This window comes from Phyllostomus hastatus, unplaced genomic scaffold, assembly GCF_019186645.2.
Source record: "Phyllostomus hastatus isolate PE091 unplaced genomic scaffold, TTU_PhHast_1.1 phas_contig_210, whole genome shotgun sequence".
In the NCBI taxonomy this organism is placed as follows: Eukaryota; Metazoa; Chordata; class Mammalia; order Chiroptera; family Phyllostomidae; genus Phyllostomus; species Phyllostomus hastatus.
In genome coordinates this window covers 30647-57637 of record NW_025333737.1, presented here as the reverse complement: position 1 = coordinate 57637, position 26991 = coordinate 30647, and the positions used below count along the sequence as shown (strand labels likewise).

Sequence of the window (26991 nt, the reverse complement as noted above, 5' to 3'; positions counted from 1 at the left end):
CCTTCCGTGACTAACTTCTTTTCTCTTGCTTTTCTGGAGTCAGATGCGCTACCATTGTGCCACGAGGTTGACCTTTTCTCTTGCTTTTCTGAGTCTCTCTTTATCTTTAGCCTTTGGCCTTTTAATAATGACGTGTCTTGGAGTGTGCCTCTTTGCATCCATCATAATTGGAACTCTCTGTGCTTCCTGGACTTGCATGTCTATTTCCTTCACCAAATTAGGGAAGTTTTCTTTCACTATTTTTCCAGATAGATTTCCAGTTTCTTGCTCTTTCTCTTCTTCTTCTGGTAATCCTATGAGGTGAATGTTGGACTTCTTAAAGTAGTCCCAGAGTCTGTTTATACTATTCCTCATATTTTTTTGGATTCTTTTTTTCTTCTTCTTGTTGTGCATGGTTGCTTTGTGCTTCCTTATGTTCCAAGTCATTGTTTTGATTCTCAGCTTTATCCTCTCTACTATTGTTTCCCTGTAAATTATTCTTTATTTTAATCAGTGTATCCTTTGTTTCTGACTGGGTCTTTTTTGTGCTGCTGAGGTCCTCACCAAGTTCCTTGAGCATCCTTATAACCAATGTTTTGAATTCTGTATCTAATAGATTGCTTATCTCCATGTCATTTATCTCTATTTCTGGAGTTTTGACCTGTCCTTTCATTTGGGCCATGTGTCTTTGTCTCCTGGTTTTGAAAGCCTCCCTGTATTTGTTTCTATGTATTAGGTAGAGCTGCTTTGACTCTGTGTCTTGGTGGTGTAGCTTAATGTAGTAGGTGTCCTGCAGGGTCCAATGGCATAGCCTCCTTTATCACCCAGGCTGGGTACTCTAGGTGCACCCTTCGTGTGGGCTGAGTACAGTCTCCTCTTGTAGTTGAGACTTGGTTGCTATTGGCAGATCAATAGGAGGGAGTTACCCAGACAAGTCAGGTGCAAGGACTAGCTCTGATCACTGACCACCAACCTTCATTCTCTGTGGAGGATCAGCTGTGAAGAGGCAGGGTGGTGGTGCTCTGATGTGGTCTGTAGCTGTCCACTTGTTGTGCTGCCCCTAGGGTTTCCCAGGTGGTTCAGGCTAGGGTCAGCCACCAACTGTGTTTTTCCCAGGGCTACCCTTTCTAAACTGTAAAGCAATCTGAGATGGCTGTTACTTGTGCTGGGCTTGCAGATTCCTAGGTGAAGCCAAGCTGTGAATCTAATCTGGCTGCTGCTAAGGCTCACTGAAGCCAGCTGTTGCTTGTTTCATAGGATTTCGGAGCCAAGACCAGCCATTCATATGGAAAAGCAGCTTGGGTGGACCCATAAGTTGGGCTGAGTAGAGCCTCTGTGTAACTCCAAGGTGAGTCACACAGTGTTAGCCAGGTTGATGGAGTCTCAGATACAGCACCAGCCTACTGGCTTTGCAGGGGCAGGGTTCAGCAAAGGGACAATAACCTTTGCTTGCCCTGATGCCAGACACTTCAGTTTCTCCCTATATACCACTGGTGCCCTTCATGCTGCTACTCCAGTACTGGAGCTCAGAGGGAGAGAGTCTGAGTAGGTGAGTTTGTGTGTGGATTCCCCAAGAAGAACTGCTTAGGGCTCTAGCAGTGTTCTCCACCAAATCAATCCCCTCTAGTTTTCACAGCCAGAAGTTGTGGGGACTTATTTTCCTGGCAGTGGAATCCTGGGCTGGGGTCCTGGTGTGGGTCCGGGACTCCTTGCCTCAGAGATATCCCTTCTGAAGTTTTATTCATGAGGGTTTGGGGCCAGCCCGTTTCATTTCCATGTCCCTCCTACCAGTCTGGATGGATGTAGTTCCTTCAGTTCCATAGCTGACAGAGTTCCATTCAACTCAATTTCTGACATTCCTGAGTGATGTTTGTGCTATATTTTAGTTGTAATTTTGATGTGGTTGTGGGAAGAGGAGAGCCATGTCTGCCCATATTGCCATCTAGTACATAATTCCCATTTACATTTTAAATGAAATCTCATACTTGGACACAATTACATTTTATTTAATTTTCAAAATCCACTTTTTTGAGATATGCTTGACATGGAAGAAACTATACATATTTAATGTATACAATTTGATGAGTTTGAGGATAAGTATATACCCATGAAGCCATTACCAGTATGGACATATCCATGGACAAGGATTTTACCCTGAATAAAGCATAGGCATAACAATCACCTTCTAGTTTCCTCCTGCCCATCATCATCATCATCATCATCATTGTTATTAATGCTTCACATACCATTTCCTTTTTTGAAATTTTTAAGTGTGAAACACAGTATTGTTAGCTACAGGAACTATACTATATAGTAGATCTCCAGAACTTATTTATTTTGCATAACTAAAACTTTGAACTAAAACTTTGAAATGGAGAAGTGATATAACTATCACTTCTCCATTTTCCCTGTGCCTCATCCTCTGTAACCATTCTTCTAGTCTCTACTTCTATGAGTTTAACTATCTTAGATTCCACATGTAAGTGAGATTATACTGTATTTGTCTTTCTGTGTTTGGCTTATTTCACTTGGCAATGTGTTCTTCCAAGCCATCCATGTTGTTGCAAATGGCAAAATTCCTCCTTTTTTAAGGGTCAGTGATATTCTGTTATATGTATATATCATATTTTCTTTATTCATCTGTGGATGGACATCTAGGCTGTTTCTCTCTCTATATTTTTTATATTGCAAATAGTGCTGCAGTGACAATATAAGTGCAGGAGTCACTTCATGATCCTGACTTCAATTCCTTTGAGCATATACAGAAGTGAGATTGCTGAATCATAAGGTAGTTCTATTTTTAATGTTTTTAGGGAACTCCATACTGTTTTCTATAATGGCCTTGCTAGTTTACATACACACCAATAGTGTAAAAGCTTTTCCTTTTCTCTACATTTTGCTCACACTTATCTTTGATTTTTGATAATAGCTATCCTAACAGGTGTGAGGTGATAGCTCATTGTGGTTTTTATTTGCATTTCCTGACAATTAGTGATGTTGAGCATCTTTTTATATACTTGCTGGCCATTTGTGTGTCCTCTTTGGAGAAGTGCCTATTCAAGTCCCAATTTTTAATTGGGTTACTTTTTGTGCTACTGAGTTATAGGAACTTCTTTTGTATTTTGGATATTAATCCTTTACTAGATATAAGGTTTGTAGATAAAAGGCCTAGGTTGCCTTTTCATTTTATGAATGGTTTAATTTGCTATGCAGAAGCTTTTTATTTTGTTGTAATTCCACTTTTTTTGTATGTTTTTGGTGCCATAGCCTGAAATCATTGCCAAGACCAATGTCAAGGAGACTTTTCCCTATATTTTATTACAATTTTATGGTTTGAAGTCTTTTATTTCAATATTATTCATTTGTGGTTGATTTTAATATAGTATAAGATATAGGTAAAATTTCCTTTTTTTTTTTTTTGGTATGTGGATATCCAGTTTGTCCTAATATCAAAAATTGAAGAGACTATCTTTCTTTCCTCCATTTTGTATTCTTGGTTCTTTGTCAAAGAGTAGTTAGTTGATCATATATATATAGGTTTATTTCTGGGGTCCTTATTCTGTTACATAGGTCTATATGTCTGTTTTTATGTCCATACTATGTTATTTTGAGTACTGTAGCTTTGTAATGTAATCTGAAATCAGGATGTGTGGCAGCTCTAGCTTTGTTCTTACTCAAGATTGCTTTAGCTATTTAGGGTCTTCTGTGGTTCCATATGAATTTTAGGATTGTTTTTTCTATTTCTATTTTTATAAAAGTGTCTATTGGAATTAAAAAAAATTAAATGACTATATTTCGAGCAGTATTTTTTTAATTTTTATTTTTTTATTTTAGTCTTTGTTCAAGTACTGTTTTCTCCCTTTTACTCCCATTCCAGCCCACCCACCCAGCAAGTCTGAGCAGTTTTAAATCCACAGCAAAGTTAGGGGAAGGTGCAGACATTTCCCATATATCCTGGGCTCTGAACATGCATAACATCTCCCACTATCACATCCTCAACCAGAGTGGTACATTTGTTGCAAGGGATAAGTTTATATTGTCACATCATTATAACCCACAGTCTGTAATTTACATGACAGTCCATTTGATGATATATATATTATATGTGTTTGGACAGTGCTTAATGACATGTATCCATCATTATGTCATCATACAGAATATTTTCAGTGCTCTAAAAATCCTCTGTGTTTCACCCCCTCTGAGCTCCCTCCAAACTCCTTGAAACTACTGGTATTTTTACTGTCTCTATAGTTTGCCTTTTCCAGGATGTTGTATAGTTGAAATCATACAGTGTGTGGACTTTTGGATTGGTTTCTTTCAGTTAGTTAAAGTTCTTCCATGTCATTTTATGAATAGCAATCATTTCTTTTCTGTGCTGAATAACATTTCATTGTCTGGATGTACCACAATTTATATACTCATTCACCAGAAGGACACTTTGGTTGCTCCCCTGTTTGGCAATTATGGACTCAGCTGTTATAAAATATCTGTTTTCAGGTTTTTGTTTGGACTCAGATTTTCAACTCCTTTGAGGAAACACCCAGGAGCATGATTACTGGATCATATGGTAAAAATATATTAGTTTTGTACAAAACCACAGACTTTCTTCCAAAGCAGCTGTACCATTTTGCTTTCTCACCAGCAATGAGTGAGATTTCTTGTTGCTCCAAATCCTCAGCAGCATTTAGGGTTTTCAGTGTTGTAGACTTTGGCCAGTCTAATAGGTATATAGTGGTATCTTGTTGTTTTAATTTGCATTTTCCTGGTGACATATTATGTGAGCATCTTTTCATATATATGTTTGCCATGTGTATATCCTCCTTGGTGAGCTGTTATGGCCTTTGGTCCATTTTTTTTAAACTGGCTTGTTCTTAAAATTTTATTTTTTATTGCTGTGCAATTACAGTTGTCTCCTTCCACCCCCCTATTACTAGTTGAGTTTTAAGTTCATTTGTATATTTTAGATGACAGTCCTTTATCAGATGTGTCTCTTGTAAATATTTTCTCCCAGTATGTGGCTTGTCTTCTCTCTTTTGACATTGCCTTTCATGGAGCAGAAATTTTTAACTTTAATGAAATCCAGGTTATCAATGATTTTTTTCCAGGATTATGCCTTTGATGATATACATCTAGAAAGTTACCACCCAAGGTCATCTAGGCTTATTTTATTTTTTCAAAGGAAATCCAATTTTTAATAATATTCCCTTACACAATCAATTTCTCAAGTTGTATCACATTTGGCCAGGATGTATGGATACAGAGGATGGAAACCATTTGTAGGTCAAATTGAAACAGGCAATTGTGATTGTCACAGTAGGTTACTAAAGTTTCACCTGTTGTCAGTCTAGCATTGGAAACAGCTTTGGTCTCCAACAGCTTTTCCGGCTGTGGAAAGGGCTTCTATAAAACAGACACCTCAATTAGTTACAGACCTTATCATTTTATCCAAGCTCTCCCTCTTGGCAACATTAATGATTTGAGTCTGAAAGCTGCCAAAGTGTGTGTGTGTGTGTGTGTGTGTGTGTGTGTGTGTGTGTGTTTTAAAGAAGATAGCTTTTGATGGGGTTTGTGACTAACTGTAAAGAAATTTATAAAAAAGTTGTGAGATGAAGCAGAATTTGTAGCTGAAAGTAATATATTATTTTGGTAAGATTTTAATTTTAGTTTATTTTCTGGACTTCTCTAGAAGTGAGATTTTTATTAAAAATATGGTATCTATGCAAAATTTTATGTGTTTTTGTATTTTTCTGGAGAGGATCCAGTTTCTTCATGACCCACAAATTAAAACACACTGGCTTAGAATATAGAGATAATAGAGATTAAAAATCTACCAATTATTATTGTTGTCAGTAGGTTAAGGTCAGTGTGATACAGAACTTTCAAGACAGAACAGAATGATCTGTTCTAATTTTTACACAATTGCCACTATTTAATAATATAAAAACAGTGATCACATTGATAAGGGGTTATAAAGCTGAGGCTTTTAGAAAAGCTGTTTCATAAGAATAGAGCACATCCTGAGCTATTTTAACTGTGATTCTTGGTCTTTAAGTCAATTTATGAAACTAAACTTTGGATAGTTCTACCTTAATTGCTTCTAGAATTTATAGTTATTCCAACTAGCAGGATCTTAGTTTGACTTGTCCATAAAGTCCTTCTTTTTCTTGTATTTAACAGTTCTTTTCAACTTGGATTGCAAAGGACAGGAACTAAGTTTATAAAACCACTTACTGTTCAAAACATTTCCTTTATTCCCAGTGATTTGGGAATGTGAAAGCTTGGGTGTGCCCCTTTCTCTACGGCTGACTGCTGTAGCCACAGTGAAAGCTTATGGTATCAAGCTTATTTTGATAGAAAGTGCTCAGTTTCTCCTTCTCCCCAGAAATCACATCCTAAATCTATCTAGCACTCAATAATAATCTCCTTTAAATAACAGTCTGTCTTTCTTTCCAAGAGCATGATGCTCTTCATCTTATCTAATCATGAAGAACAGTGTTATAGTCATTTGGATGAAATTGTTTTTTACCCACCTCCAGCATGGGCTCTCTAAACTGGTAAATGCTACTTGTTAGGTAGGAAAATTCTGCCAGGATGAGAGTGCAACCCAGACAGGTCTGGTACTGTTAGCTTTCAGACCATGATTGAAATGAAAAATTATATATATATGATATATACATATTATATATATAAAATATATATAAAATTCTGTGTGCATATGCCCTCTTAACCATGATAGAGGCAGAATGATAAGGTTTACTAATAGAATAGTTCACTTCAATTGCTTAATGTACCTATTGAGAATACGCAAATAGCACACCAGGTTGGCAAACCTTATAAAGCAGTTTAAATTTAGAAAGTTGAAATTTCAATGTGCATTAAATCCATGGCCATTTCTGCTTCTGCTGAAGATTTTCATTGGTTCAGCTTCAGTTCTCCTCTGCATGAGCCTCAGGGTCACAAAACGCACAAGGCTAAAAATATTCACTTTGCTTAAGCTGGTGGGTCCACCTGCTCCACAGGATTGAAGACATAACCATCTATAGAAATAAAGAGCTTAGGAACCCTTCTACAGCTTATAAGTTAGTTGCTAGCCTGTATATTTTGTACACAGGGAAAGGTATACACTTGGTTCCTGCAACATTGTTTGCTTGTCTTTTCTAGTCTGTGAGGTAAAATTTAGGTTGAAAATCCACAGTTGAAAGAAACCATCCTAAGCAAACCCATTCCCTCCAAAGAGGGCAAGTAATGGTCAGGTCTGATCAAGGAAGGGTTTTGAGCCTGTAGAGATGAATTCAGAAGACTGACGTCTCTGGGCCATAAGAGCAGCTCTTTTTCATAAGCAGTGTGCCAATTGCTGCCATCACTTGGCATCAGCCCTCCAGTTGTAAGTAATATAAGGTCAACAAACCACCAAATCCCAAGTCCTCCCAGCATTAATAGTTTCCCTACTGCCGTGCCAGTGTGTCCCAGACAGAAACAATCCACCCCAAAGCATCCCAGGAAGAAAGAGTAGAGTAGAGTGGTTATGAAGGAGTGTCTGGTATACTTTATACAAGGTTTATCCTCTCATGGGGAGGTCCCAGGACTGGCACCCTCAATTCTATCCAGGGCCCGGCACTGGACTGACATGTGTTCCACATCACTGAAGGCCAGACCACTGAACTTGAGACACCATAACCAAGTTCCTGGTATGTGGTTGCATTTCCAACATGATCCACTGGAGCTTCACATTCTATCAATTCATCAGGCCAGGCAACCACGCTGCACCATCTTCCCAGGCCCAGTGGCACAGACCAGGCTTCCTCAGCCACAAACCCTGGAGGGCACCCTAAGTTTTCTCATGTTATCTTGTGGGTGTTTTATAGCTTTGCATTTAATGTTTAGATTTGTAATACATTTTCAATTAATTTTTGTGAAGAATGTAAGATCTGTGACTAGATTCCTTTTTTTTATGACATGTGAATATCCAGTTGTTCCAGAACCATTTGTTGAAAAGACTCTCTTTGCTTCGTTGTATTGCCGTTGCCTTTTTGTTAAAGATCAGTTGACCATATTCATGTGGGTCTATGTCTGGGCTCTGTGTCCTATTTCATTGACATTTTGTCCATTCTTTCTCCAATACAACAGTTTGACCACAGTAGCTTTACAGTAAGTCTTTTTTTCCCCTCAATCCTCTGGACCTGAGGACATGCCTATTGATTTTAGAGAGAAGGGACGGGAGGGAGAGGGAGAAGGAGAGAAACATCGATGTGAGAGAGGAACATTGATTGGTTGCCTCCTGTACATGCTCCAACTGTGTAGGGACCAAACCCACAATCTAGACATGTACCCTTACTGGAACTGAACCTGCAATCTTTTGGTTTATGGGATGATGCTCCAACCAACTAAGCCACACTGGCCAGGGCTGTAGTAAGTCTTGAAGTTGCATAGTGTCAACTATTTTTCTACTTCAATATTGTTTTGACTGTTTTAAGTCTTCTACTTCACTGTATAAATGTTAAAATATTTTTTAATTAAAAATTTTTAAAAGATTTCATTTATTTTTTAGAGAGAGGGTAAGAGAGGGAGAAAGAGAGGTTGCCCCTCACCTGGCCCCAACTGGGGACCTGTCCTACAACCCAAGCATGTGACCTGACTGGGAATCAAACCAGTAATCCTTTAGTTTGCAGACCATTGCTCAAGCCACATATAAATATTAGAGTCCACTTATTGCTATCCAAAAAATAACTTGCTGGGATTTTAATTGGGATTGCATTGAATTGGTAGATCAAATTTGGAAAAACTGAGATCTTGACAATATTGAGTATTTGTATCTATTAACATGGCTGTGATATGGTGATTTTCAATATGTTTGTATATATACATATATATGTGATCTTCCTCCCATTTCTGGTACAGAACTCCTAAAACTTTTAGAGTTTCCTAAGTGATAAGAGTGTAATGGTATCTTGATATTCATTACAAACCCCTTTTAACCAGACCTGAATTTATGTTAATGAGGTGATCTTTGGAAAGCACATAAGGTTGGGGCTTATTTCCAGGGGAACCAGCCAACCAATGAAACTTTGGAGAGGGGTGAGGCGTTGGATGCTGAATTAATCACTGGTGACCAATGATTTAATAACTATCCCTATGTAATGAAGTCTGTATAAAAACTCAAAAGCCTGGGGATCAGAGAGCTCCTGGGTTGGTGACACATGGAGACTTGGAGAGAGTGGCATGCCCAGGGAAGGCATGGAAGGTCCATGCTCTTTCCCATACACCTTGCTCTATGCATCTTTTCCATCTGGTTGTTCCTGAGTTATATCTTTTTATAGAAAACTGATAATTTATGAAGTAAAATGTTTGTCTAAGTCCTGTAAGCCACTCTAGCAAATCAACTGAACCCATGGAAGGGATTGTGGGAACCTGTGATCCATAGCTAGTCTTTCAGAAGCATAGATGACAACCTGGACTTGTGATCTGTGTCTGAAGTGAAGTCTTGTGGGACTGAGCCTTTAACCTATGGGGTCTGATATTACCTCCAGGTAGATAATATCAGAATTGAGTTGAACTGTAGGCCATCCAGTTGATATCAGAGAATTTCTTGGTAGTGTGGAAAAAGACACACACATCAGAATTGGTGTCAGAATCATAGAATCTAAGTAGAGATTGGGTTTCACAATTACCTTCTTCCATCCTATTATTGCCTCCACTACCATGCCTGTTCATGAGAATGTGTTGATATTCTTGAATGTTCTTCTTAGAAGAAATGAAGAAGAGATGGCGATGAGGAGTCACAGAAGTAAAGGAAAGGATGAGTACCCCAAAGTAAAGTCCGACTTCAATCAGAGAAAAGGAATGCAGGAAAAGGGTAAGAGAGATGATATTATTTTGAAGACCAAAGGACAAAAATCTTCCCAGAGCACAGAAAAGAAACCTCTTGCTTTTCTGCCTGAACATCAGGGCTGTGTCCAGAGGGACTGTGGGTCAGAGCTGAAGCAGTGGGAGTGGGGCCCAACAGAGCATTGGGAAAGGGGAACCTTCACTCAGCGATTCTGCCGTGGGAGTAGTGCAAGATGTCTTTTATAAATGGCTTACTGGCAACTGTTCCTTTAGAATAGTTCAGAGCTCAGAAAAATATGGGAGGTGAGTGTGGCTAAAGAACATGAGAGACCCAGTAGGACATAACTAGATACATGTCAGTAAGACTGGGACTGTGGTCCTGTGTGAGGCCAGTTGAAGACTTTAATCCTGCAAACTTCTAGCATTAGTGTTATGTGACCTTATTTATTGTCAGGGTTGATGATGTCTGAGGGGCATTGGGTTACATATATAAGTATTTTCTTCATCACAGATATTGAACTCATTCTAAGGTGGAGCTCTGTCCTAATCACTCCTGTATCCCCCATAGGATAATGCTTTGCACACTGTGGAGGAAATTCTTAGTCTCTGCTTTAATGCGTTGTTCAAAATTACCCTCATGTAAACCTCTGGAAGGCTTTTCCTAGGAAGAGTCTTTCTAGAGCTCCATGCATGTCCTTGTTTCTCAGGCTGTAGATGAAGGGGTTCATCATGGGAGTGACCACAGCATACATCACTGTGGCCACTGAGTCCTTCATGGAGTAGGTGTTGAGGGGCTTCAGATACACCATACAAAGTGTCCCATAGAAGAGGGTGACCACAGCCAGATGGGAGGCACAGGTGGAGAAGGCTTTGTACTTGCTCGAGGCTGATGGTATTCGGAGGATGGCACTGACAATCCGGACATAGGACATGATCATGAACCCAAATGGTATGAGGAATATGAGGGATCCTGTGGCAATCAGTACTATGTGATTGACTTTGGTGTTGGAACATGCAATCCTCAGCAGGACGTACATCTCACAGAAAATGTAGTGGATCTTCCGAGACCCACAGAAGGTCACCCTGGTCATGAGGAGGGTGTGGATGAGGCCATAGATGATAGATAACACCCAACATAAGGTGAGGAACAAAATACACAGCCCAGAGCTCATGACTGTGGTGTAGTGAAGGGGGCGGCAGATGGCCACATAGCGGTCATATGCCATTGTTGCCAGAATGAGGTTGTCCAGGGCCACCAAGGAGACCAGGAAGTAGAGCTGTGCCAGACATCCTGCATAGGAGATAACTTTGTTCTGAGACTGAAGGTTCACCAGCATTTTGGGGACTGTGTTGGTAACAAAGAAGAGGTCAGTGAAAGAGAGATTGGCCAGGAAGAAGTACATGGGAGTGTGCAGGCGTGAGTCAGTGCCTATGGCCAGGATGATGAGTAAATTTCCCACCACTGTGACCAGGTACATGAACAGGAACATCCAGAACAGGATCTGCTCATTTTCAGGATTCTCAGAGAGACCCAGGAGTATGAAGTCTGTGACCCCACTGTGGTTGCCTCCATGCATTTCCCCACCTTTCTGCAATATCAACACCAACAGACATTAACTATATGCCCTCAATCAAATAAGAAGATTCAAATAATTAAAACCAATTATTTTTGAGCATTAGAAATATCTTAAGCTAGATTTTACCTTTTTTTTTGAATAAGAAACAATGTGATAATAAATATAGAAAGAGAACATGGGAAATCTTTATGTAATTTAGCAATTCCAGCCATATCTAATCTGGGATACACAACATAATAGGAATAACATCAACTGTGTTATTTTAAATAATATGATCTTAAAACTCTCTTAGAAGTGCTTAGATATTAGTGTGTTATATTATGATATTGTACACACTTACATGATATTTAAAACAGATGTATTCAGTATAATAAATTGATGTTATAGAATTGGACAAAAGGGAAGAGTAAAAATATTGAAAAGGAAATGGAAAAATTATCATCATTTGCTGATAGGATGATTTATCTGGGAAACCTAAAACAATCAGCTGAAATGTGGTTAGAAATAAAAAGAAAGTTCAGAACACTTGAAAAGAAGTCTGGGCTCTGACATTTTCTAGCTGTGAAAACTTAGGCAAGCTACAAGTTCTTTGACTCCATTTCTTAATGTGAAAAAATGGGTCAAACTGAGAATAAAATTAAATAATAAAGTGCTTAATACCGAAGCTAACCTTCAGTGAGTACTCAAGAAATATTCATTATTATTATTAATAATAATAATCAGGAATAATAAGATTAAAATATGATGTTCAACAATTCCATTCACATTATCAACAAAGAAAACTATGCATTAAGTTGTTAATGAGAATCAGACAGGGTCTTCAAATTCTTCAGAGAGTCATAAAGTAAAATCTTAATAAATGGATAGATATACCAAGATTCCAGATAGGAAGATGAACTATTGCAAAGGCACATATTCTACCAAATTAATGTAAAATTTAACCTATCCAAAATCAAAATTCTAACAGGGTTTTTAAGAAAACAGCTCATCTAAATTTAATCTAAAAATAAGCATGAGGACTTCTGGTCAAGATGGCAGAGCAGGCAAATACTGTGCTCGCCTCCTCCTGCAACCACATCAAAATTACAGGTAAATTATGGAACAACCACATTTGAGAACTATCTGAAGACTAGCCGAACAGAATTTATATACTTAAGGATATAAAAAGAAGCCACATTGAGATGGGCAGGAGGGGTGAAATGGGTTGGTCCCACATCCCTGTGTGGTGCTTAAGAGTTGGAAGAGATATCCTGGCTGCAGAGGTCCCCCCTGAGGAGCAAAGGATCCCAGCCCCACATCAGGTTACCCAATTCTGGAGCACCAGTGATGGGCAGATAAGTCTCTACAACTTCTGGGTGTGAAAATCAGCAGGGACTCAGTCTGGGTGACACAAAGGGCTACTGAAAACCTAGGCTTCCTTTAAAGAGCCTGAGTACAGCCTCACTTGCCTTAAGTTTAGGAAAAGGGACAGCAGCTTGAAAGCACCAGGGTCATATGGGGAGGAGCTGAGTTGTTTGGCTTCAGGGTGAGGGCTGTAGGGAAAGCCCTTTCTGGGACTAAAGTGTCATCTGGTGCCATTGTTCCTTTCTTGAACTTCCCCTCCACACAGCCCCTAGATGCAGGCAGAAATGCTAGCAGGTGCCACTGTTCCTTTTTTAGAGCCTTTGCCTCACCCAGCCAGCAGCAGACCCAGGCCAACACCAAATGTTAGTCTCCATTCTCTTGGCTAACATTGCTTTCCACCTACTATGATGATTGTCTGGGACTTTATCCCAGCCAATTCACCTGCCAGGCCTGAACCTCTTTCAGATGATAATCCACACAGGTGGCTGCACTGGGCTCATGCTGTGGACTATCCTAAGAATCCCCCAAAGGTCCCCAAACAAGCAGAAGCTGGTCTCTGCATGCCTTGTCCCCAAGCCAAGCACTAGTGGCAGCTGGCCTCTGTTCACAGCATAACCACTCCCAGATGTCTCTAAGATCAGCAACAGGCAGCTGCCAACCACAGGTCACTTTGTAGTTCCTACGAAGACACAGGCAGTGGTAGATTTTGGCCTGTGTCAAAAGGCCCCAGAACCAAAACACCTGAACTTCAGAGCATACCAGAACACCACCCAATGAACAGCACAAATGACATACCCAAAAGGTGGACTCAGCAGGCACCAAAGTTTCACTAAAGTGAGTCTGGCTCTGTGGGCTTAGCTCCCACACAACAGCTTATATGCTGTAGTCATGGCCAGTTCTCATAGCCAGTCTGTCACAGGGCCAAAACCACCCACTGACGTGCCAACAACAATCAAAGCTCAACTCAAACAAAATAGCACACACAACACACACAAAGGGCACCCCTGGGGCACTACCTCAGTAGACAGGGAGACTGTGCCACTGAATCTGGCAGGAAACCTACTACATAAGGCCACTCTGCCAAGACTGGGAGATGTAGCAGCTCTACCTAATATGTAGAAACAAACACAGAGAGGCAGCTCAAATGAGGAGACAAAGAGACATGTCCCAAATGAAACAACAGAACAAAACTCCAGAAAGAGAACAAAGCAAAATGGAGACAAGCAATCTACTAGATGCAGAGTTCAAAACACTGGTTATAAGGAACTGAGGGAAGAATAGATTATTTCAGTGAGAACTTCAACAAAGAGATAGGAAATATAAAAAAAGAGATAGAAACAAAAAAGAACCAGTCATAAATGGGGAGGAATAATAACTGAAATGAAGAATATATTATAGGGGATCAACAGTGGATTAGACGAAGCAAAGGATCAAATCAGTGATTTGGAAGACAAGGTAGCAGAAAACATCCAATTAGAGCAGCAAAAAGACAAAAAGAATCCAAGAAATGAGGCTAGTTTAAGGAACCTCTGGGACAACATCAAACATATCAACATTGACATCATAGGGGTACCAGAAGGAAAAGAGAGCGAGCGAGCAAGGGATTAAAAACCTATTTGAAGAAATAATGACTGAAAACTTCTCTAGCCTGCTACAGGAAATAGACATATAAATTCAGGAAGCAGAGAGAATTTAAAATAAGATGAACTCAAAGAGGGCCATGCCAAGACACATCATAATTAAAATGCCAAAGGTTAAAGACAGAGAGAATCTTAACTGCAGCAAGAGAAAAACAGTTAGGTACATGCAAAGAAGCCCCCCATAAGACTGTCAGCTGATTTCTCAACAGAAACTTTACAGGCCAGAGGGGTTGGCATGAAATAATCCAAATGATGAAAAGCAAGGACCTGCAACAAAGATCCCTCTACCCAGTAAGGCTATCATTTAGAATAGAAGGAAGTGTTCCCCAGACAAGAAAAATCTGGAATTTATCACTACCAAAACAGTATTACAAGAAATGGTAATGGGAGTTATTTAAGAAGAAGGAGAAACGAATGGAAATTATGAATAAGAAAATACTGAAAGAAAAAAGTTTTCACTCTTGAAGGCAAACACGTAATAAAAACAGTGAATCACCCAACAGTAGCTAGTACAAAGGTTAAAAGGCAAAAGTAGGGTAATGTGTAACACTACAGTAACTTAAGAGACACACACAAATACACAGAAAAGAAGTAAATAATGACAAAAACATAAATGTGGAAGGGGTGAGTAAAAATGCTAGTGATTATATCATAGAATGTGTTTAAACTAAAGTGACCATCAACTTAAAGTAGACAGCTATAAATCTAGCTTGGTATACGTAAAGTGCATCTGCCTGGCAGGATAGAAGGTAGGAGACAGGTAAGAGGGCTGGTCAAAGCCAGAGGACATCCAGAGGAATTGGTTCCTCTGCTTTCTAGGCCTCAAGTCAGGCATCTCCCTCACTTTAGTGTACACTGAAATCACCTGGGATGCTTTAAAACAAAAAGCCTTTGTTCTTGTCCCCTTACGTCCTTCCTTCAGTATTGAGAGCCAAGTTTTTTGTTTTTTAATGATCTGGAGATTCTGATTATACACTTTGGGAAACACTGTTCCTAGCTTGTAGGAGTCAGTGGGTTCTGAACATTTGTGATGTCAGTTGTGTTTAATACTCTCTGCAGTGTGGCTGGGTGGAGAGGGGAAAGAGGGTGGTATGGAAAAGGGCTCTAAACTCAGCATTGGACAGGTTTCCTTTCATACTCCTGGGTTTCTCTCTAGCTGCATGACCTCGAGGAGGGCACACAATCCCCTTGAGCCTCCTCATCCTACCCATAAGCCTTTCTTGAAAGTTTGAGAACCACACACAATATTGTGTTTGCCAGCAGTTTGAAAACTATAGGATGGAAAAAAAAGATTGGAGGGATCGTTATATTACTGTTAAAAACTAAGAAGGTAGATTATATGAAGATATTCAAAATATATATTTTTGTGAAATAGAGGAAATGGAGAAGGAGAAGATAAGAAAAGGTGGGGAGAGAGAGAGAGAGGAAGAGAGAAATATGGTAGGGGAGAGGAGAATGTCTGAGATGTCCAGACCTTACCCCCTCTGTCTGTACTGGTCTCAAAGTTGCTTAGTTCTGCTGCTTCTGCTTTTCTTCTGTACAGGACAAAAATTTGTCAGGACAGAAAGGATTGTAAGGTGTTGTTTCTGAATAGGATTTGGTGATTCATCCTATTGGCTGAAGCTGGGAAGGAGAAATTAGTTCCTAGATCTTCAGTGCCTGCATAAAAAGAGAAAAAATGTAAGGCTGTGGATGCTCTGATGATCCTTGGGAATCTGAGAACTGACCCTGTGATACCAGATTCATGAGGAAAGGGACTGAGCTGGAGCCATATCAGGCCTATTTGTCAGTTTTGAAGAGGCCTCTGGGATGACAATCCCAAGATAGCTTGTTGAGATGAACCTGGATAATTGCTCCAGTATTAGTATCTATAAGCAAAAGCCTTGGGAAATGAGTTGTTTATGAAGAGTAAACCAATTCCACATTGGGAGCAATCCTAATGGGCACCCTAGGAGTAAGAATAAGCCATAATTAAATGAAGACCTCCTGGCTTGGAGTCTTTGGAGGACTGGAAAAATCTCAAGCACTATATTTGGATTAGGATGATTCCAGATTGCTAGTAATCCTGAATACTAAGGAAAAGCAATGGAAAGACATAATATTTGGAGGGGAATAATGTCATCTTAGACCTCTAATGATTTCTTTTAATAGTTCTTTAAACACAATATTCAGCCCAAACCCAGAGAAACAGATATTTAGGAAATAGGGTTCTAAAACCAAGAACAGCAGATGAAAGCATAACACAGGGACTCCAGATAATACAATAATCAAACATAGACTGAAAAACAGTGATGTTTACAAGGGTTTTTGAGATAGAGCCAAGCCAGAAAATTTTGACCAGAATCTTTACAAACTAAACAAACAAGAGTAACCAGCAGCCAGATGAATGTATTCCCAACCCTGCAAAGATCCTGCAAAGACCTTTCATGTCCTCTTGTAGACACTGTTCCTAGAAGGGCACTCACTCCCCTGACTCCTAATAGCATCCATTAGCTTTATTCATTTTTGTACTTTATTTAAATAGTTTATCTTTTATACTCTTTTTTGTTTGCTTTGTTCACTCACTGTTTTATATGTGAGGTTCATCAATATTGTTGTATGTGCTTATAGATTGTTCATTTTCATTGCTGTATAGCATTCTATTGTGTGAATGTACCATTAAAACCTATTCTACCATGGAGGGGCATGCTTAGTTTCCATAGGCTGTTAAGAACAGTGCAGCTACATGTCACTCTTGGGCATCTATCTGTAGGAGGGGAATTACTGGGTAATAGGGCAGGTCTATGTCTACTTTTTGTAGATAATGCTAAGCAATCTTTTCATAATACTTTTGAATGTGTATATATAACATTAAGATTAATATCTAATTATTTCCATAAAAAAGGTGCTTGTCCAACCCCTAGAATTTTATAATAATTCCAGTTGCTTCACATTTTTACCATGATTTGGTATTTTTTCATTCTTTTCACTTGAGCTTTTTATTGGGTGTATAGATAGTAATATCTTATTGCAATTTTACTTTTCATTTACATGATGACAAATAAACCAAACATCTTTTCATATGGCTATTCTCCGTAAGTATATCCTCATATAATACACCATTAACTGCTTTCCCCATTTTTATTGTGTTGTCTGTCTTTTTAATGTTGATTTATAGTAATTATTTGTATATCCAGGTTATGAGTGCTTTGTCAGATGAATGTAGAAATATCTTCTTCAACTTTTTGGGTTGACCTTCATTCAATTAACAGTATGTTCAGAAACAGATTTTAATTTTAGTACAGTCCAATATATTAATTTTCATTTTATAGTTTGTGCTTTTAAAATCTTGTTTAATAATCTTTGCTAAATCTTTGCCAATATTCTCCTATAAAAGATACATTGTTTTTAATTTCTTTTTCTTTTTTTAAGAGATTTTATTTATTTTTAGAGAAAAGGGAAGGGAGAGAGAAAGAGAAGGAAAGAAACATCAATGCGTGGTTGCCTCTCACGCACTCCCTACTGGGGACCTGGCCTGTAACCTAGCCATGTGCCCTGACTGGGAATCAAACTGGTGACCCTTTGGTTCAGCCAGAGCTCAATCCACTGACGTACACCAGCCAGGGCAAAAAATACATCGTTGTATCTTTCACATTTAGATGTGTTATCAATCTAGAATTGATTTTGGTATCAGATGGGGGATATATCAAGATACATTTTTTCTCCCTAAAGCATGTATATCCAACTGACCCAGTCCCACTTACTGAAAAGACCACCCTCTCCCCACTGCATTGCTATATGAATTTTACCATTGGTCAGGAGACAGTGTATATGTGAATCTGTTTCTAGGCTCTATTCCATTTGTCAGTTTGTCTATCCTTGAGTCAATACTCCACTCATTAATTACTGTATTTTCTAATAGGATTGATATATGGTTAAATCCTTTGTTTTCTTCTAATTTAGTATTTCTTTGGCTATTGTTGGCTTAATTTTCATATAAATTTTAGAGCAAGCTTGCCAATTTCCTCAAAAAGATCTACTGGGATTTTGATTTCTACTATATTGAAATTAGATTAATTTGAGGGTTTCATTATTAATCTTCATAAAATGAGACTGCTAAATCATGAAATTGGTGTATTTTTCCAATGTTTCTTTAAAATTATCTCAGTAACATTGTGTAGTGTTCAGTAGAGTTCTTTCACATTTTTGCTGATTTATCCTTATGTATTTAATGCTTTTAAAATGCTATGGTAATTAACATCATACACAAAAATAAATTCAAGGTGGATAAAAGATTTAAATATAAGCTGTGACACCATTAAAGTCCTAGGAGAGAACATAGGCAGAAAAATCTCATATATTTCACGCAGCAACATTTTCACTGATATGTCCCCTAGAGCAAGGGACATAAAGGAAAGAATAAACAAATGGGATCTCATTAAAATAAAAAGCTTCTGCATGGCTAAAGAAAACAGTATTAGAATTAAAAGAGACCCAACCATATGGGAAAACATATTTGCCAATGATACCTAAGACAAGGCTTTAATATCCAAATTATACAAAGAACTTACAGGACTTCACTCTAGAAGACAAGCAACCTAATTAAAAAATGGGCAAAGGACTTGAACAGACACTTCTCCAAGGAGGACATACAGAGGATCCAGAGACATATGAAGAGATGCTCAGTATCACTAGCTATCAGAGAGATGCATATTAAAACTACCATGAGATACCACTTCACACCAGCCAGAATGGCCATCATAAACAAAGCAACAAACAACAAGTGTTGGAGAGGTTGTAAGGAAAGGGGGCCCTAGTGTACTGTTGGTGGGACTGCCGACTGGTACAACCACTATGGATATGAGTATGGAATTTTCTCAGAAAACTAAAAATGGATCTGCCTTTTGACCCAGCAATTCCACTACTGGGACTATATCCTAAGAACCCTGAAACACCAATCCAAAAGAACCTATGCACCCCAACGTTCATAGCAGCACAATTTACAATAGCCAAGTGCTGGAAGCAACCCAAGTGCCCATCAGTAAATGAATGGATCAAAAAACTATGGTACATTTATATGATGGAATACTACACAGCAGAAAGGAAGAAGGGGCTCCTGTCCTTGGCTACAGTATGAATGGAACTGGAGAGCATTATGCTAAGTGAAATAAGCCAGGTGTTGAGGGACAAATACCATGTGATCTCGCCTTTAAGTGGAACCTAATCAACAAAACAAAAAAGCAAGCAAAATATAACCAGAGACATTGAAATTAAGAACAATCTGATAGTAACCAGAGGGGAGGTAGGAGGGAATAATGGGGGGAAAGGGAGGAAGGGTTTACAGAAACAACTATAAAGGACACATGGACAAAACCAAGGGGATGGGTGGAAGCAGGGGAGGTAGGTGGGGATGGCTGGGGTTGGGGGGAAGTGGTAGGGGGTAAATGTGGACAACTGTACTTGAACAACAATAAAATAATTTTAAAAATTAAAATGCTATGGTAATTGATGACATTTTAAAGACTTTGTTTTCTACTTGTTTGCTACTCATGTAGTAATACAATTGATTTTTGCTTATTGATGTTATATCTGGTGATCTTATTAGGGACACCAATGATTCCATTTGTTTGTAGATACTTTTGTATCTTTTATGTTTATACTTAGGTTTTTGAGTACTTACATCTTTTCTTACTTTCCAATCCCTATGGTGTTTTTTTAAAAAGTTCTTTTCCTTGTCTTAGAGCAGGGGTATCAAACTCATTTTCACCAGGGGCCACATTAGCCTTAAGGTTGCCTTCAAAGGGCTGAATGTAATTTCAACTCCTTAACTGTTAAGGGGTTAGTGACATTTATACGGTCCTAAAATTATTTTGGCCCTTTGCAGGCAACTGCGAGGCTGATGTGGCCCCTAGTGAAAATGTGTTTGACACCCTTGTCTTAGAGCATTAACTAGGTCTTTCATTACAACATTAAAAAAATTTGGTGATAAACGACTCTTGTTTCCTCACTGATCTTTAAGGAAAGCTTTAAATATTTCACAGTTGTGTATGTTTCCTTTGAATTAGGGGGTCAACAAACTACACTTTGTGAGTCAAATCTAATTGCCATTTGTTTTTGTAAATAAATTTGATTGGAACACAGCCTGGTCCATTCATTTACATATGATTACTTTTATGCTACAATGACAGTTATGCAAATGTTTATTTACTTACTTGCATGTAGACTTTTTCTTTTTTATTTTGTTCAAATACACATAACATTTACCATCTTAATGATTTTTAAGTGCACAGTTCTGTGGTATTAAATACATTCACATTGCTGTGCAACCATTGCCACCATCACCACCTGTAGCTCTTTTCCTCTTTTAAATCTGAAACTCTATGTTAAGCAGTAACTCCCCATTCTCCCTTCCCCCAAACCTCCTGGTAACCACCATTATACTTTCTGACTTTATGATTTCAAGTACTCTAAGCACCTCATATAAGTGGAATCATGCAATATTTATCTTTTTGTGACTGGCTTATTTTACTTAACATGTAGGATAATGTCTTCAAAGTTAGTCCATGTTGTAGAATATTGCAGAATTTACTTTCTTTAAAAGTAAAAACAGGTTGTATAATAGCCCATTGTATGAATATACCACACTTTGGTAATCCTTTTGTTGGTTGACACTTGGGTTGATTCCATGTTCTAGTTATTGTGAATAATGCTATGAACATAGGTGTACAAATACTGCTTTGAGACCCTGATTTCAATTCCTTTGGGTGTGTACCCAGAAGTGGCATTGCTATGTCATATTATAATTTTATTTTTAATTTTTTGAGAAATTTCCACACTGTTTTCCACGGTGGCTATACCTTTTAAATTCTCAACAGTGCACAGGCTTCCAATTTCTCCATATCTTTACTCATATTTGTTGCTTTCTGTTTTTTTATAATAGTCATCCCAATGAGTGTGAGGCGGTGTCTCATTGTAGCTTTGATTTACATTTCCCTAATGATTAGCGATGTTGAACATCTTTTCATGTGCTTATTGGCCATTTGTATGTCTTTGAACAAATGTTTTTTGCCCATTTTTGAATCAGGTTGTTTGTTTTTGCTGTGGAATTTTAAGAATTTTCTCCATATTCTGGATATTAATCTCTTATTGGAGAAATGATTTAAAAATATTTTCTCCTTTTATTTTTATCTTTTTGTATTTACTGTAGGTTTTTCTTTGTTGTTACTATGAGGCTTAACTAAAACTTGTTATAGGTATAATGTGTATTTTAAACTGATAAAATATAATTTCAACCATATGCAACAATTCTCACTTTTACTCCCTCCCCACACTTTGTTATTGGCATCAGAATTTACTTCTTTTTAAATGATGTAGCCACTAACAAATTTTTGTAGTTATACTTAACACTTTGTCTCTTTATTTTTATACTATTGTTATATGTGACTTTTGTATCACCATTACAGTATTATATTATTTGGTATGTGTTTACATATTTAACTTTAATAGTGAGATTTATAGTTTATATTCTTTGGAATGCTGTTTAATATCCTTACTTTTAACTTGAACTTCCTTAAGCACTTCTTGAAAAGCAGGTCTAGTGGTGATTAACTTCCTCGGCTTTTGTTTACCTGGGAAAGACTTTATTGATTCTTTCTTTTTTTTAATCCTCACCTGACAATATGTTTATTGACTGAGAAAGAGAGATTGATGTGAGCAGGAAACATTGATCGATTGCCTCCAGTATGCATGCCAACCAAAGATTGAATGCACAGCCTAGGTATGTGCCCTGCATGAGAATTGAATTTTGAGTGTATGGGACAATGCTCCAACCAACTGAGCCACCTGGCCAGGTGATCCTTCCTTTTTGAAAGAAAGTTTTGCTGGAAATAATGTTCTTGGCGGACAATATTTTTTCTTTCAGCACTTTGAATTAAATGTATCATCTTACTCTTCTCTGGCCTATATGGTGACTTCTGAGAAATCATCTGATAGTCCTACATCCTTTGTATGTGATGAGTTACTTTTATCTTGCTGCTTTCAAAAGGAGCTCATTGCCTTTGACTTTGTAATATTATTATAATATGTCTTTGTGTAGACCGCTTTAGGTGGAAGCTATTTGGGATATTTGGGCTTCATAAATCTCAGAGTCCAGTTCCCTTTCCAGATTTGGGAAGTTTTCTGCTATGATTTCTTTAAGTATAGTCATGCATCACTTAACAGTGGAGGTATGTTCTAAGAAATATATTATTAGGCAATTTCATTTGTATGAACATCGCAGAGTGCGCTTACACAAACTTAGGTGGTACAGCCTGCTACACACCTAGGCTCTGTGGTCTGGCCTGTTGCTCCTAGGCTACAAACCTGTACAGCGTATTACTCTGCTGAATACTGTAGGCAATTGAACATCATGGTAAGTCTTTGTGTACCTAAATACAATAAACATAGAAGAGGTATAGTAAAAATATGGTAAAAAGACTTAAAAATGGTACACGTGTGTAGGGCACATTCCACCAACAGAGCTTGCAGGGCTGAAGTTTCTCTGGGTGAGTCAGGGAGCGAGTGGGAAGAGCAGGTGAAGGACTAAGACATTAGTGTATACTACTGTAGACTATAAGAAATATTTTTCAGCTTCATATAATCTTATGGGCTACCATCATATACATGGTCTGTTGTTGAGATGACTGCAAGCATTCTCTTCTCTTCTTTTTCCTTTGGGACTTCATACTGAGTGTATTAATTCTTTTACTGCTGTCTTGTAAGTCTCATATGCTCTCTTCACTATTTTTAATTCTTTTTTGTTGTTGTTGTTTCTCTGCCTTGGTAATTTCAAAGAACCTATCTCAGCATTCACTGATTCATTCTTCTGCTTCATCAATTCATCTGTTGAAGCTGACGTTTTTAGTTCATCCATTGAATTCTTCAGTTTCAGATTTTTAAAATCTCTTTTTAATGGTTTCTATCTCTTTGTTAAATTTTTCTTTTTGTTCATGTATTATTTCTAGATATTGTTTTGTGTTTTCTATAGCTAAGTGAGCTTATTTGAGAATGTCATTTAGAATTTTTGTCAGGCAGTTTGTATATCTCCATTTCTTCAGGGTTGGAGTTAGAGTTTTGTATTGCTTCTTTGTTGGTGACATAGTTCCCTGTTTTTTATGATCCTGGTAGCCTTTTATTGTATGTGTGCATGTGAGGAAACAGTGACAACTTCTACTCTTTTCAGACTGACTGTGTCAGGGAAACCTGTGCAGTCTCCCGGGCAAATGGTTCTGCATGGGCCACTTGGCAATATAAGGGTGGCTCTGGTATTGGAATCTGTGAGTGGGCAGGTCTGGGGCTGGTCGGGAGGCAAGGTACTGGGCAATGTGGGCTGGTGAACACACTGCTAGGGCTTACAAGCCAGTGGGTATCACACTGGGGTCCATGAGTAGGTAGGCCTGTTGCCAGGGTATGCAGATGGACAAGACTGTTGCCATGGACCATGGGTTTGTAGGCCTGCTGTCAGGCACTGTGGGTGGGCCTACTCCCAGGAGCTGCAGGCCATTTGTTGAGTTCCTATGCTACTTATCAAACACTTCTGCATTTTTGCTATTGTTCTAAGCTACCTCCAGGCAATCAGGCTGTGCCTATTTTTCAGCCTTAAAAAAGAAGGAAATTCTGCCAGTTGTGACAACATGGATGAATGTGGAGGATATTATCCTAAGTAAAGTAAGTCAGACTGTGTGATCTTATCTATATGTGGGATCTAAGAAAGTTAAATTCACAGAAACTGGGAGTAGAATAGTGGTTACCAGGGCAGGGAGGTGAGGGAAACAGGCAGATATTGCTCAAAGGTTTCAAAATTCCAGATTTGTAAGTTCTAGGGATCTAACATATAGCATGAGGACTGCAGTTAGTAATACTGTACTTAAAATTGGTAATTTGCTAAAAGAATAGATTTTACATGCCCACACCAGAGGAAAAAAAACTGGTAATTATATGAGATTGATATGTTAATGAACTTGCCTGTGGTGATGATTGTACTTTGCCCATATCTATTAATTATCATGTTTCATACCTTAAATACATATAATTTTTATGAAAAAGAAACAATGGTTCTTCAAATTTGAGATGAGGACACCATTTACTTCATTTACAAATGTCTCTAGTTTTAAATCCTCTGGTGAGTAAGTAGTGAAAATATAGAAAATTTGTTGTAAACCTAGTTGATGGAAATAATTTTCAGTTTTCAATGCTTATGGGAAAATTATCACTCTTACCAATAATTATTTTGTGTTATTATATATTTATGAAGTAAAATAGTAAAATGATAGTAAATTTGTTGCTAGTAAACTGAGTAACAGAATGAAACATTTGATGCAACCTTGGGGAGATACTTACGTTTTGATAACAATTTGGTAGTATAGAACATGAGCTTTAAACTTTCCATAAGTACACATAACATATTTATTTCTAAGAATGTAGGCTAGGAGAACAAATCATATAAAAAGTAATGGTTGTTGGAATGATTGTTTTTAATATTCAAAAATTGGAATTAATCCTTAGGCAGTATAGTCAGGCAATCTCTGACAAAACTATGAAGTAAGGGAGTGTTGGCACATCTCAGAAAGTACAATAATGACAAATGTGCAAATTGTGTCATTACAGGGAAACTCAGATATAAAATATAAATACTGTTTAAGTTAAAAAGTAAAACTAAAATGTTTGGTGAATATTAATTTAAATAGTGAAAGATGCATATGGGATGGTGCAAACCTGTGCATTTTAAGTGAAGTGGACAATTTTTACTTTAAATTTAAGTGTGCAGTAAGCATGGTTTCAAAGGTAGACTGAAATCTTCCCAGCACATGGACCCTGGTAAGTGAATGATCCTATATTAAGCCCCATCATGTTCCCCAAAGGAATGAGTTAAGCACAGGATCCCTTCTGGTTTCAGAGTGCAGGAATAGGCAATTCCTCATCAGCAGTTTTGAGAGTGAATTCACATGATCTGCTGCTGTTCAGTTTTAATTTTAACAAGGACTACCACTACAATAGCTGACATTTATTGAAGGTATACTACATACTAGGAATAAACCATTTACCTGCTTACATGCATATTTCAATCATCACAAGAATATTTTACATATTTTACTTTCTGAAAACACGATAAGGTAGGTTATACTTGCTTTGAAAGGTTAAGTGATTTCCCAGGATCATGCAGCTTGAAAGTGGCAAAGCCAAGATTTGAACTTGCTTCAGTCTAAGTCTAGAGCCAGGGCTGTCTACTGCTTTGCTACACTACTTGTTATTGTTCAGAAGGAGTGTGTGAGCTTACTTTAAGGTAAGTAGGGAGCAGGTGAGCTGGCTATCCACAGCTGACTTCCACTGGTGAGATATTATGTGCAGTAATCACAACCTATGTCACTGTAGTGTGCAACCAGATTTCTAAAGGGAAATGGACAAGAATGAAAAATAGCACTCAGTAGTAGCCTTTTATTTTCTTACAGAATCTGATTGGTTCTGGTATACCTCATTGTATATATATATTTCCCCCAACTTTTACTGACTCATGTTTCCAACAACTTTTGCTGATGTAGGTTTTTGGTAACCATCAATAATAATCAATGAATTATGAAAATATTGGCCTGAGTTGATCTTGGGAGAAATATAGGACAGAGTGGGTTAACTGTGGACATAGAAGTAGTGAACTGGAGATGGTGGACCCAAGTGATAGGAAGAATAGTTTGAACTTTATTCTGCCAGCAGTAGAGAGCTACTGGAGTCATCTAATAGGATGGGAGTCATGGTGTTATAGGCAACCATATTCTTTGGAGATCAGTCTGATTGTGGTGTGCAGAATAGGTGAAATGGGGAGAGACTGGGGACTGGAGAACTTCTAGGAGTCTGTGTCAATCACTGAGGTAAGAAATTATGAGGTATCCATAAAACCATTCTTTCCTGGTCCCTAAATGTATGATTACAATCATGTCAGTGGTGTATAGAACATATTAAGGGGACCAGGCCTTATGCCAAGTGGTAAGTATTGGGGAGGCAAAGGTAAAATTGACTTGGAAAAGTTTCCCCAAAAATAAAAGTGAAGATTTTCACATGACATTGAAGATGTTAAGAGTGATGGGGTTCTCAGATGTTTGGTAAATTATGGCAACAGGTCTATCTAAATACTCCATCAAATCCTTCCCAGCCCTAGCTTCTGTTCTTTCAGCATGGGGTGGCACAGGCATGCGGAGTCCCAGTATGGAAACCACTGTTGGTGGGGACCCAAGATATCTAGGTCACAATGATGGGTGGGAAAGCTATCTTTCCCTGGAGTTTATTCTCAGCCACATACAACAGCACAACCAGATATCGCTGGTGGTCATGAATTGTTCCCTGTGGTTCCAAAGGTTTTCAAGCACATCTTTTATCACATTATATACTAGGGTGACTATGACTTTAAAACATCATGATGTTAAGAACTTTAGCTAAAGATATTGATGTGAAAATGGGTTTGTTCTGATGCACTCTTATAGGCTAGGAATGGAAATTTCAAGTTCAGATCACAAGTCCTAGAAGTAGGTTTCCACTTTCTCTCCCTCTCTTGCTACTTACTGCTTACTGGTGGGGAGTACACCTGAGGGGACACCCCCATACTGGATGTGAAGTCACTA

At 38.2% G+C, this 26991-nt stretch overlaps 1 protein-coding gene across 1 annotated transcript; it reads right to left on the bottom strand.

Annotated features, from left to right (window-relative positions):
• Positions 1-10439: 10439 nt before the first annotated feature.
• Positions 10440-11429, bottom strand: LOC123817504 (olfactory receptor 1D2-like). Its single transcript, XM_045837223.1, has one exon. It carries the CDS (start codon positions 11379-11381, stop codon positions 10440-10442), a length of 942 nt encoding a protein of 313 aa, XP_045693179.1. The 5' UTR covers positions 11382-11429.
• Positions 11430-26991: the final 15562 nt, after the last annotated feature.

Excerpts from the sequence above, each read along its gene's own strand:
- LOC123817504 (XM_045837223.1), bottom strand. The coding sequence starts at position 11,381 with ATGCATGGAGGCAACCACAGTGGGGTCACAGACTTCATACTCCTGGGT.